Raw genomic sequence first — 14,052 nt, forward strand, 5'->3', positions numbered from 1 at the left:
GGTTCAATTTCTGGTGCCTGTCCATGCAAAAAAAAAAAAGATCCCATCATTCATCTGCTCAAAACTCCCTCTCTCTTAGTGTTTCCCACTTGACTCAGAAGAAAAGCCCAGCTACCTTCTGACTCATCGCCTACCACTCTCTCCCTGTTCTATCAGCAACAGCCTCCTTGATGTTCCGTAACCTTACCAAGTGTATTTCCACCTCGGGGCGTTTGTATTTGCTGTTCCTGGACCAGGACTGCTCTTCCCCAGATCTTCCTACGGCTTGTTCACTCATTCCATTTAGACTTTTGCTCACATGCCCCCTTATCAGAAAGGACTTCCCTGACTACTCCCTATTCAACATGGTATCCCATATCCTCCCCTCCAACTTTCCATTTTCCATATTTTTCTTTACTCTGCTTTACTCTTCTCCTTAGAACTCAACATAGTATCTATTTGTGTCTTTCTCACCCCAGCTAGAGTAAGCCCCTTGATGGTAAGAACGTTTCATGTTTTGTTTCCTTTTGTGTCCCCAGCACTCAAATAGTTTCTGCAGGTAATAGACAGATGCTCAGGAAATACTTGTGGTATAACTGAATAAAGTCATCCCCATCTTACATGGAGGAAACTGAGGTTCAGAGATGTTAAATAACTTGTCCAGTATCACACAGCCTGTAAATGGTATAGACAGGATTCAATCAGGTTGTCTGACTTCAGAGCCTCTCACTTAACCTATTTTGTTGCTTCTGAATATCATGACCACAATATTATAAAACCCCAATCAGACCCAGAACAAGGAGAGACCTCAAGGAAGGCTTCCTGGAGGAGGTAGAATTGGAGTTAAGCCAAATAGGAAGATAACAGGATGTGGACAACAAAGAGGAAAACCCACATGTTCTGGAAGGAGAACTATCACCAGCAAAATGCTTGGGGTTCAGGAAGCAAGGAGCAAGCAGATCAGTTTATTTGACCTTTAAATGCTTAGCATTCTTGGTCTCATCCTACCCAACCATCTGTGAGTGGGAATTCCAGGCCTGGCAGGTCTTTTCTTGATGCATGTAGGCTTTCACTTTAGAGTCTAGAATCTGCACTTTATGAGACAGGGGCTCTCAGGAAGGAGCAGCAAACCCAGGGCCCCCAGGAAGGATCCCCTGCCCAGTGGTCCACATGGGGGGAGCCTTTGACCCACCTGCATGGGGGAGGGGTGGTCTGGACTCTGTGGAAACCTCATAGTCAACAAAGAGGCAATGCCCCGAGTTTTATAATCTCAGAAAAAGTAAAGCTGAACTTCTGTATGTGGAAGACGTTTTTTAAAAAAGTTTTTTTTAAAATATATTAAATAGTTTTTGTGATATTTAGAAAGGAGAATTTCAAGTTCTTAGACATCTGCCATCTGAATCTGGCAGAAGCCCAAGCTTTTAAAGCACAACGCAGGGTTCAACAGTTCAGCACTTTATTTATGCCTCTAAGGAAGATGGAAAATTGAAGTATACTCTGATGTCTCCCAAAGTCTCCTATGGGTAAAGAAAACAAATATGATTTCTCCAAGTCATCTTGGCATCTCTGTCCTCTTGCCTTTCTTTGGAAATGAGTTTAAGTTAACGGTCGAGCATCACGCCTGCCAAAAATGGGGCACCTCCATCAGAGCTCAACTCAAATGCCAACTACCTTGGGCTCTGATCTGTTAAAGGTCACCTGTCATTCTCCACTTGAGACATAAAGATTGCTTTGGGTCTCTGATAACCACAGCGAGGAAGACGTGTTTATCTTTGCTGATGTCTTATGCATCACCGGCTTAGGCAGAACCGTAACTGGTTGGATACAACCCATTGGGCCCTTAATGAGAGTTTATAATCCACAAGGGAAACAGATGCTGATATATGCTTTACCAATGAAGCATGACAAAGCTTGAAGAGGGAAAAAGGGACTTGGGTATGAGGGGAAATCTGGCTGAAAAGGTTAGCAGATACTAAAACAGGTAATTGAGAAAAGTCTTCACTTTCTCCCCAAATGACACCTTTACCCAAATGGTGTGTTAAGAGTAGAAGAATGGTAAATTGACCCTGGGACTCTTCCCTGGATCTCAGAGCCTGCCCAGAGTTCCAGGCAAAACAGGGCGCCTCTCAAAAAGCTCTTAAGAAATAATTTGAAATGATAAATAAATAGAGTTTCAATACAATGCAGTAAGACTGTTAGTGTCAGTCCTTCACTAACTGAATGACTCACCCAGAAAATACCACACTTGTTCTTCGGTGTGCAGCTGTCTCTTCCTAAAGATGGACTAACAAGCTCATGGGGCTCCCATCTCACATGCTCCCCTGAAGTCTCTCTGAACCCCAGCTTGGCGCCCCCCACCCTCTGAATCCTCAGCTGCCTGTTTGGGGCAGCAGAGCTAAGCCTGTGGTCACCCGTGCCCTCTGTGGAATTCTCAGCATTCTTATACTCTGAAAGATCCCTGAGGCTGCAGGCAAGGGGTTCAAAGGTAATGTACATTTTTTACCGTGTTGCTTCAAAAGTAATTGCTCTTATGCTCTCAAAGACAGACAACAAACCTAGTAACAGACTTTCATAAACTAAGTTTTAACCTGGGAAAAAAGCAGCGCTGACCTTCCACATTTGCTCAGAATCATCCTTGCCAGACTTTTTTCTTGCACAAACATTGGAAATAAGTGGTAAAATGTCAACAGTCCCTAGGTAGGAAAATACTCCAGCTATTATTTGCTGAAAGATTAAAATGCTACAACTCCAGGGGCTGTGGGCGGACAGCCCAATCCCCACCATCAAGGTCCACAAACTTGGGCTCCAGGTCCAGGCGCGCCCCTCTCCTCTTAACATCTGCCCCAACGACCCAGATGCTTTCTCACGGGACCACTGTCACGACGCAGCTTTGACCTCTCCCAAGACTCAACTAGAGTGCTGTAGGCCTGCTGCCAAATACTAACCACTCTGTAACACTTATTTTTGCTGCAGCTAAGCACACTTCCCATTAGATCAATGGCAGGATGTGGTGTTGCTGAGCACACCCGGCCATAAGAAGTGCAGCTGTAAATGAAGCTGGGCACAGTAGGATGGCATCCTCCTGCACTGTGGGAAGCCTGTATCTCAGGCGGGAGTGGGCACTGGAGCACATGATGGCAGAGGCTTTTGGAGATGGAGTGGGGGTTGCTAAGCTGTAGGGTGAACAGCTTTGCCATGACAGATGGCCTTTGAGTTGAGTTTTAATTTCTTCAAGGATGCTCTAAAAAGTCTAGTTTCTGAAAGTGTGTCTTGACCAGAGGAAGGTGAAGAATGTAGAATTAGGACAGGCCAGCTCTGTCTCAGTCCATCCCATACAGGGTATGGGTGATAAAAACTACACATTTTTAAAAAGATTCATTTAAACAGCTCCTATACAAACTGTGAGGCTCTTATAGTGTTAGAGTATTTCAATTTGCATGGTTCCACGGAGTCTTGGGAAGAAGTACAATTTTGTCTTTGTCTATTTGCAGGATCAGTCTCCCACCCTATTAACTATCCCAGGAGCCGGCATGGGCCACTGAGTATTGCAGCTGGGTATTTTGGTGAGGACTTGGTCTGACCTTACTTTTCAGAAGCTCTATCTTCGTAGAAAGGTATGGAGTTACCAACATACAATAATAGTGAATATACTGAATCCCTCATTGTGCCTGGCACTACTAAATGAAGACTCATTTAGTCCTCCCACCTGATGCCATGTTAGTGACCCCATTTTTTCAGTTGAAGATACTGAGGGTCAGAGAGGCTAAACTCTGACCAAAACTGCCCAAGTGAGAAACAGATCCAAGATTATTAGACGCCCCATGTGTTGCCTCCAAGCTGATGTTCCTCACGGCTGCTGCTCCCCATGCCAGAGAATGAGCTTGATGCTGTGCAGGAAACCTGGTTTCTTTCAATCTGTTGATAACATTGTCCTGACTGTACAGAGTATTTTTCAATTCATAAATCCTACCTATTCAGATTTTCCCAGCAAATGTATACTTTAATCCAGCAACTGGTGATGGAAGAAGGGCTGGAGTTATTACCCCATTTGACAGTTAAGGAAACCAAGGCTAGAAATGCTGAGTACCATCCCCTAGTCCACTACACTAGTAAGCAGCAAAGCAGGATTGTTGGAAACATGATGAACTACCTATCTATCAGGAAACCTTGGGGCTGGGGAAGGGTGGGGTACAAAAGAGATAGCTGCCAAGATATTGTTAATTGCCATGGTATGCCAAGCCCCAACCAACAATATTTCTGTATTCCTAAAGAATACCCAGGGCTCTGTCTGAGACTCTAAAAAAAGTTTTGCTCACTAAATTTATTTTTCAAAAACCTAAAACCTCCAGATGGTTCCCAGGCCAGATAAGCCTTGAAACCCAGAGTTAACAGTTTCTCCAAGAACATCAACAAGTTGCACCCCCTACCCCATTATATCAACATCCTTTTTCAACATGAAGAAGTCATTGCCCAAATATGCCTAAAGATTGGGAGAAGGATCAAAGGAGAAGGAGGAGTTGTAACAGAGAAGATAGGATTTAACGGATGAGTATGTCTATTGAATCATTATATTGATATTTCTTTTTGGTCTCCAGTGTCTTAGAGTAGCTAGTAGGAAATATCTGAAACTGTAGAACTATAACCCACAATATACTTTGAAATTTGTTCTATAACTACTTATTAAAATGTATTTGAAATTTATCATTTTTTGTATATATGTTTGTTATATTTCACATTAAAAATGTTTTTAAAAAATGAAACAAACAAAACAAAAAACAAAAAAGATTGCTACCAGTTAAAGATACAGAAAAGCCCAGAAGAGATGAGGCTATAGATTTGCCCCTACTCTAACCTCAACACCTACCACACTTCTTTTTTTTTTTTTGAAAGATTTTAAACTTTTTAAAATTATGAAATATAACATATATATACAAAGAAAAGAAAAAAGCAATAGTTTTCAAAGCACACTTCAACAAGTAGTTAGTTAGAGAATAGATTTCAGAGTTTGTCATAGGTCACCATTCCACCATCTCAGATTTTTTCTTCTAGCTGCTTCAAAACACTGGAGGCTAGAAGGAATATTAATATAGTAATTCAGCAGCCATTCTTGTCTGTTAAATCCCATTTTCTCTGATATACCTTCTCCTCCTTCAATCTTTCTCCCAGTCTTTCAGGATTTTTAGGTAATGTGTGTTCTGATGTTTTCATGTTGAGAAGGGGTGTCGATACTAAAAGATAGGGGATGTAATTAATTGATAAACCTGGAGTGGCTGGTCCTTCTGAGTTTCAGAATGTATCTGACCTAGGAACTCTCTGGGAATTTATGTTCCAGGAAGGCGAACCTACTGCCTGAAACATTTATAGAGTCTCAGTTCAAGCCCTAGGTGTTTTAAGAGTTAACAGGAGGTTTCTCTGTTGTCGTATATATTTTTTAAATTTAAAATCAATGAAAAATATTTTAAAAAAAAGAATTAACAGGAAGGATGTTGATTGGGGTTTAGTGAACCATGGTATTTACAACTATCTAACTGAAGTTTGCATAAGAATAGCCTCCAGAATAGCCTTTAGATTTCATTTGATCTCTCTTGGCCACTGATGCCTTATTTTATTATACACTTCTTTTCCACATTTTGGTCAGGAAAGCCAGGGCCAGACTCATCCTGGGGAGTCAGATCCCACTTTGTCAGAGAGATTTTCACCCTGAACTGCCACACTTTCTTTTTCAGCCTTGACCCCCAAACACTTTATTGAAACGATGGCTACCAAAGCTGTCCAACTTGAAGCTGATGCACCCCTAAACCAAAATGGACATCTGTCTAGAAGTGTAAATGGAAAAATGGAGCTCTTACTGCATCATTTCTCATGTAAGGAAATCAGAATGATTTGGGGGATCCTTCACAGGCAACTATTAGGAGGAGTCTGGTGGTTAACCGATCTTTAAGAAAGATCTTTTTTCCAAAAAACAAATGGCACTCATGAAACACACAGTCAATGATATGTATTCCAGCCCATGTCTGGTAAACTCTCAGATGATAGCAGCAACGCAGGGTCACTCGGGTTCTATTAGCTCAATTAATGAGGAGTAAGAGAAGGCTAACACCCTGCTCCTGGGCGGCTCAGGCACAGAGCTGCAGTAATGGAGTTATTAACCTTCATCAGCCACTGAATTGTGCTGCTGATTCCAACTCCATTTCCTAGTGCAGGCCTCCATTAATGGGCTGTTTATTATCCCTAATCCACATAAGGATCAGCTGGAGAAATATGAGAGCTTCGTGGAAGAGAGAGGGGGAGGAGAACGAGAGAGGGGAGACATCCTCTTTAATACACCCTACAAGTTTTCCTTGGTCCTACTGCTGCCCTCTTAAGAAATTACAGCATCCTTCTTACTTTGAACATTTTAGAAATGGCAAAATCATTATCCAAGGGTTTCATTGTGTTGTCCCAAAAAAGAAGTGTCATCTGGAACTAAAAATAACAAAATTTAAAATCAAATTAGAGAGCTCTAGTATATAAACTATTTTCCATTTCAGTTTTTATTTTTCATAAACGTACCATAATATTACATTGTTTAAAATTTATCATTTAGCAGAAAAATTTATCAACATTGTTATATACTCTAATACCTTCCAGTTCATGTAGCTCAATGGGGGTTTTATCTTTGTCTATTGGTAAGATCTTTCTCCTGCCCCATATGCCACCAGGTGAATATGGAGCTACCTTTTCTCCAATCCAATCTAACGGGAGTCTTTAATGTGTTTTCCATAAATAAGAAAAACAAACAGATTGCTATTAGAGAAAAAATATTACTTAAATAGTAATAAGGTATTTGTAGATGTTTGTAACAATAAGTAATCTGTAATGAATGGATATAGCAAATACTCTGATGATTATTCCCTCAGAGTATAGCTATATTTTCCAGTTTATTCTCTTTTTATTTAACAGGAATTCAAAATCACATGGGCATGAAATGCAGCAAGTCAATTAATCTCTCTGAACCTCTGTTCATCATCTCTGAACCTCTGTTCATCATCTGCAAAAATTTCCTACCTCCAATACCTCCAATTGTGAAGACAAAGAGAGTTGATGTTGGGAAAGCAGCACTTTATGGCTTACAAATTACTCTAGGAGCATAAAGGAAGGCAGTGTGACGTCATGAGAAGAGTGCCAACTTGGGGACAGGCAGATCTGGGTTTCCACCTGAGCACCATATGGGGCACACTGCCTCATCTCTCTGAGATGATCCCCATCTGTAAAATGGGAATTAGAATATCTTTCTTACAGAATATTGAGATGGTTAAAAGAGATGGTGGTTGCAAAGCACCTGGAATCTTTGGAGCTCCAAAGTATTAGTGCCCTTCCCCATGATTATAAGACATTCAAAGACCTAACAATGGTTTTTTTTTTGAAGTTAATGCAATGAAGAGTATCACTATGGAAGCATCACTTCCTAAAGTGAAAAGTCACAATAACACTCATTCCTGCTCCCAGGACCCCTCTGCTCTGGTAGGGGAGGTGGGAAGAATGTTACTTCCACTTGGTATAATCAAGTGAGAAAGGCTGTCCCAGTCCTACCCACAGAGTGGCGAGAGCTACTGCCTTAAAGAGGCCTGAGGATGAAAGTCACGGCGACCTCTGCAGCTAGCAGTGCTAGACCTCTAACCTCCACATCTATTTAGTCATTCCTTCAATAAACCATACCTAATGTGAACAGATTTTTAAAGGCTCATCCCCCAGGTCTAAGCAATATAGGAAACTAGTCTGTTGTAGCAGGAAACAAAAAAAGTTCTTTAGATGATAGTCTCTTTTCATCGAGGGATTTTGTAATATTTCACTTCTAAAGAGTGTGATTCCTTGACCAAGCATTTATTGAGCCAGATATTCTGTATTTTGAGCATCTACTTTGTGCCAAGCATGGCACATAGTAGATAAGAATTGTTTCTGCTTGGCAAGAGGCTCACAGACAAAAATAAACAAATAATTACAATCAAGGGTGAATTTTTTTTAATCACATAAGTGACTATTAATAATAAATTAATAATAAATGTTTTCACACTTCTTAACATGGAGACAGATCTGTAGCATACCTACTTGGGGGTTATGAGTGTGTAACTTATTATATGAGAATAGGCAAGAAAAACTAGATCCAACATTGTTGACTAAGACACGGCGATGTGGGGAAATACATATGTAGCCAGCTCGTTGTATCAATATGGCACTTTCCAACTGTAAATCACACTCACACATGTTCCCAATTAGAAAAGTAGAGATTATTGTTCCATTTGACAGATGGGGAGGCTGAGGTTAAGTAGCTCTCTCAAGCCAGTTAGTCAGTGAACGTGAAGAAATGCTAATCACATTACATAAAGGATACAAGGTTATAGTTCAGAGCAAAGAACTGGGTTCCGGTCTGGACTCTTCTGCTTATTAGCTGTGTGGCCTGGGGCGAGGGACAAAGCTTCTCCCAGAGTAATTAACGGCACTGAATTATATATTTGAATGTGGTTAAAGGGGATGATTTTTAGGTTGTATGTGTTACCAGAACAGTTTTTTAAAAAATCCTTGGAACTGCACAACAAAAACTCTAAGTTTTTAACTCTAGGTTAACCATGGACTAAGGTTAATAGTACAACTATAAAAATACGCTTTCATCAATTGTAATAAATATACCATACATTGGTGTGTTGGTATTGATAACAGGGTGGTAAATGGGAATCCTGTATTTTATTCATGATTGCTCTGTAACCCCAAAACTTCTCCAATAAAAGTTGAAGAAGGAGGAGGAGGAGGAGTCTGGGATGGAAGGAAGAAAGGGGAGGGGGGAATGGAGAAGGGGAGGGAAGAAGAGTCCCCATTAGATCCCATCTAGGAACAGGGATGACTGCTTCAGAGCAGAGGCAGGGGATAAAAGATGAATGGGAAACTGAGAAGGGGAAAAGAAGAGCAGAGGACCACGGAGAAAGGTGTTCTTGACAGAAGTAGACTGGATGGGACATTCTGGGCCAGCCTCATCTGGGTGTCACAGGAATGCTGAGCTGGGAGGTCCAATAGAGAATCATCCGGGTTGATTTCAAGGGCCCAGCCTCAGGGATGGAGAAGCCTCCAGTTCCGCTTATCTGGAGAGGACAAACTTGTACCCAGAAGGCTGCACTTGGGTGCTGAATTTCTAACCCCTTTTGGGCAATGGAGTCTGTATTTGCCAGCCTCTCTCCCCTTGGGGGCTCTGCTCTCTGGCTCCCTGGAGGAAAGAGCTATGTGTGAATCAGCTGTTTAACAAAAGCCAAAAACAACACATTCAGCACCGACCAGGAGCCTAATGCGATAAGGAGAGACCTGCCATTGCCTTCCCAGCGCTCTGCACGCCTCTGGACTTGAGACACACACACTGTCTTATTTTTTTTTAAATAATAATAAATAAAAATCCCAAACCATCACATCCTCCAAGGAACCTATATAGTAGTTTTCAACTTGCACAAAAGTATCTAGAACACAAGTAAGATAATCTAAAATAGCATTCTTTGGTGATTTCTTTATAATCCTAAAATTTAGTCCAATGGAATAAAGAAAGAGAAATACTAAAGAATACAACACTAATAAAATCGCTGCAACCATTCTGTTGGATTTCACTGCCAGACTTATTTAGGGTCCTCCTCCTACCCTCCTTCTCAGTGGCAGGGGCGGTGGGGCAGGGAGCATTATTGCAAGGCTACAGCTCGCCCAGCTTTCCCCCAGCCCTGCTCCTTGCCGCACTGAGGGAAAGGATGCAAAAGAAAAAAAAAAACAGGTCTTTCTGCAAACTTTCCAACATCAATCAGATTCCTATACTCTCTCTCTCTCTAGCAAACATTAATTTTAAAAGAAAATGCCATGCTACAAACTTGCAGCATGAAATGAATTATTTTACATCCAGGCACAGGGCAGATTTCTGGATGTAGCCTTGGATAGTTCTTTCTTTGTTTCTTTCTTTTTCTCTCCCCCTTCCTTTTGTTTACTATTATTATTACATTTTAACAAACTTTATAGCCCATTTTATTTGTTCTCAAATAACTTTCTCTCCTTCTTTTCGACACATCAATTACTTGGTTTGTTTCCCTCACTGTATGATGTTGGGATCAAGAGATTGATACTGCTCAGTGGAATATGATTTAGTATTATGTGCCATGGGTTTATGAGGTAGGAGTCAGACAAAACATTGCATTTGAACACTATCCATTTATTAGCTCTAAGAAGAGATTTATTCTTGACAAGGAGACAATAACTTTGTTTTCTGATAAGCCAAAGAGGACTATTTTTTGTGTCCAATACACAGAGTAGCTTACCCTTTTCCCAATAACTCTATTTACTAGTGTGAATATATTTTAATAATAAAATTGATATATATGTAAATTTATTTTAATCTAATTTCATCGAACCCTCCTGAAAAAAAAGCCCTTGTAGATTGTTTTCCTATCTGAATTATAGATTTCTGTATCGTATTCCCAGATTGATTTCTGGGCTATAATTCTGTCAAGATTTCCTCCTGGTGTCAAAAACAGCAACACCACAGCTAGAGTGTTTTATAATTGGCATCACAACTGAACCAGAATTACAGCCCTGATATTCATTCTGATGCTAGGTAGGTTCTTTTAGAATATTTCTTTCTTTTTTACTCTATATCTGGACTTGCAGGTTTATGGTGAAAATTACTTTCTGAAGTAATCATAAAAAATTTTAATTGAAAGCTTAGGCAGGGGAAATGGAATAGAAAGAGATGAGAAAAGAGGAGAGAAAATATACCCTCAAGGATGGGAGAAAAATACAGAAGGATGAACAAAGAAGGCACATAATTAAATCTACATTGTAAATAAACAGTTTTTTTCTGCCTATCCTCTACCCCAAGGTCATATAAATTAAGTTGACAGTATTTATTAAGTCTTTAGGAGCTGATCTTTACTCCATTATGAATGAGAAAGTACTTATTTGCAAGCCTTTCTTTAATCAAAAACGTTCTTGAATATTATTTTCTGTGACTTTGAATAAACCATGAGTCCCCAGTGCTGGCCTTGTAGTACAGTGCACGCATGGGGGGTCAGTTAATAAATAAATGACCACGTTTTCCCTCAGGATTCAGAAAACCAACACTAGATTTTCTCTATCAACCATGTTGATGATCCCCCAGTCTTCTTCTAAGTGACTATTTTGCATTTTCCCTCAGTGCCATTCATCTTCAGCTATATCATGAGTTTACACAGAAACTAACTCACTAATACTGAAATTTGCTGTATTATAAGAGAACAGAGGGTGCAAATTTAGTCTCATGCTACTACAGTCCTCAGAGTTCCACAGACAATATAGGTTGTAAAGACAGTATGTCCACATTAAGACTGCTGGATTCCTGCTATCCTAGTACTAAACAGAGATTCCAGTCTTCCAAAAAGATGCCCTCCAGCTCAAATCCTAGGGAAATGATTAAAACAGAGTTGAGGAGAATCCAACTCTGGAATGTGACAATAATGGGCCTGAAAGATGTTGCCTTCCTAATTCCTGTGGATATATTATGAGGCATGGCAAAAAATATTTGTGGGTGTGATTAAGTTAAGGATCACAATACTGGGAGATTATCCTGGATTGTCTGGTTGGGCCTAATCTAAACACATGGATCTTTAAAATCTGAGAATCTTCCCACCTGTAGTTGGAGAGAGATATGATTATGAAAGAATGACCAGAGAGCTGCAACATTGCTGTTTTGAAGATGGAGGAAGGGGGCCATGAGCTAAGGTACCCAGGTGGGCTTTAGGAGTTGGAAAAGGCAAGAAAACAGATCCCCCCTGGAATCTCCAGAAAGGAACACAGCTCTGATAATACCCACCTTGGACTTCTGAAATATAGAATTGGAAGACCACAATAATGTCCAAATTAAGGCCCCAATAAGAGGATACCTTCACTCAAGAAAGGCCGATTCCTATCCGGGGTTTCTCTGTCACATGGGAAGGCACATGGTGATGTCCACTGGCCCTTTGCTCTCAGGTTTCATTGCTTTCAACTCCTGGTCTCAGCCGCCTCCTCTCTAAGTTTCTGTCTGTTTCCAAGCATCTCCAAACGTCTGCATCTGGGTCAGCTCTTTTAAGGACTCCAGTCAACTGATTAAAACCCACTCTGAATGGGTAGGGTCACATGTCCATATAATCAAAAGGTCATGGTGGGGGGTGCGAGGGTAGTTAAATCATAGAATTCTCATCTGCTATGCAGAAGACTCTGTTTCAATTCCAGGCCATGCATGCACTTCCCAAACAAACAAGCAAAAACCAACAAATGAAAAACAAAGCAAAAAAAGAAAAATTCAACAAATGGTGCCACACATAAGGGGATACTCACATGGAAAAAGAATGAAATGTGATCCCTGCCATATAGCATACAAAAACCCAGATCATTCTGGCAACTGGGTGTGCCACATCTCCATGGAGACAATCTAATAAAAGGTCCAACTCTAAATAATAGGTCTGCCATTGGATTAGGATTAAAAGAACATGACTTTTCTGGGGTAAATAATAGTTTCAAACTAGTACACAATTCATTGTCTACATACAGCAAAAAATATAGGAAGCAAACAGTTGAAGGCAAAAATACAGGGCATGCAAATGCAACCAAGAAAACAGGGGTTGACTTTCAGGTGTGAAAAAATGGCATATTGAAACATGTACCAAATTGTGTTTCTTCCCAAAACTCCACATAAATATTATAGGAAAGTAATTTTTAAATCCAACCCACAAAGACAGAGAGAACAGGGGAAAGGGAAGACAACTGCAAAAAATTTTGTATGATGGAAAGCAGATTGACCAGTGGCAACTAGCTGACACCTCACAAAGCCAAATCCTAAATCAATAGCAGGAAAAGCTGAGAACCAACCCCGTCTTCAGCCAAAAATTCTCAAAAGGTTCAGGTATAGGCACCATCTTTGGAACTGGTAACTAAAATAAGGAGGCTTGGCTGAAATTTGTTCAAGAAGAGATTAAGGCTCAGATTTTCTCCTCCATTTTGTAGGAAATGAAAGGTTTATTCTCTTAGAAATGAAAGGTTTTATTCTCGAGAGAGGTAAAAATAAGGCTCCTTGGAATGAAGAATGCCAAGCACAGCCCGAGTCTGTACCAAAAACAGAAGAATTAGGTAAAAATATGCATATGGCCTGCAGTGTATGATACCTCCTCTCACCCAGCATTCTGCTTTTCCTTTGGACCCCCAGACCCTCCAGCAGGAGATTGGACAAGTGCTGTCTGAGAAACCTGAGAAGCACAAAGGAAATGGCCAAAAGCTGTTGACACTTGGGAGGGGATGGTTCTGTACAAATGGCCTAATTAGATCACCTTACAGTAAAGACAAAGTCATGGGCTCCACCTATGCACTCAAGGTATCCAGATGCAATTTAGAGTCTGCCACTCTTAGACATGAACAAACAAGAAAAAGTAATCAAACATCTAGGAGTAGAAAAGCCTCTATTGAGAAAGAATGAGACCAAGACAACTTAATAGAAACAAACTATGTGGGAAGGGAACCCTTATTCTCTACCCCAGAAAAACAAAACACAACCGTCCCGAACATTTTCAAGATATTAAAGAGAAAAAGATTTGGGATCCATGAAATAAGATAAGAAGCTATAAGAGGGAATATTCAGAGACTTAAAAAAAAAAAAAGAGCTCTTGAATATTTAAGAAAAGAAGCACAATAGCAGAAATTAGAAATTCAATAAGAGGGTTGGAAGAGAAAGGTGAGGAGATTTCCCAGAAAGTAGTGTGAAAAAAATCCAAAGATCAAGAATGAAAGAGTAAAAAATATATGTTTTTAATTTAGAAGGCCAGTCCAGGAGATCCATTAACCAAATAACAGAAATCACCGAGGGGAAAATTTATAGCTTACATTAAAAAAGAAGAAAGAGCTGAAATCAAAGTCCTAAATGTGTGCCTGGAGGAAATAGAAAAAGAACAGCAAACTAATCCCAATGCAAGCAGGAGGAATGAAATAGCAGAAATAAATAAAATTGAGAATAGAAAACAATAAAGAATTAACAAAACTAAAAGTTTGTTATTTGAAAAGATCAATAAA

The 14,052-nt window shown here is 40.2% G+C and overlaps 1 protein-coding gene across 15 annotated transcripts in view; it reads right to left on the reverse strand.

Annotated features, from left to right (window-relative positions):
• The window catches only part of AK8 (adenylate kinase 8), a 193,674-nt gene that overhangs the window by 50,012 nt on the left and 129,610 nt on the right, over window positions 1-14,052 (reverse strand). The window contains exon 13 of one of the 15 annotated variants that reach the window (XM_077147394.1): window positions 8,973-9,214. The exons of the other annotated variants lie outside the window; for them this stretch is intronic. Within the exon in view, the coding sequence (XP_077003509.1) occupies window positions 9,061-9,214 (154 nt within the window). The 3' untranslated portion in view covers window positions 8,973-9,060. Of the gene's footprint in view, window positions 1-8,972; window positions 9,215-14,052 lie in introns of those variants that run through there. 15 annotated transcript variants of the gene reach the window in all.

The sequence above is a fragment of the Tamandua tetradactyla genome, chromosome 2 (assembly GCF_023851605.1).
Source record: "Tamandua tetradactyla isolate mTamTet1 chromosome 2, mTamTet1.pri, whole genome shotgun sequence".
Lineage (NCBI taxonomy): Eukaryota > Metazoa > Chordata > Mammalia > Pilosa > Myrmecophagidae > Tamandua > Tamandua tetradactyla.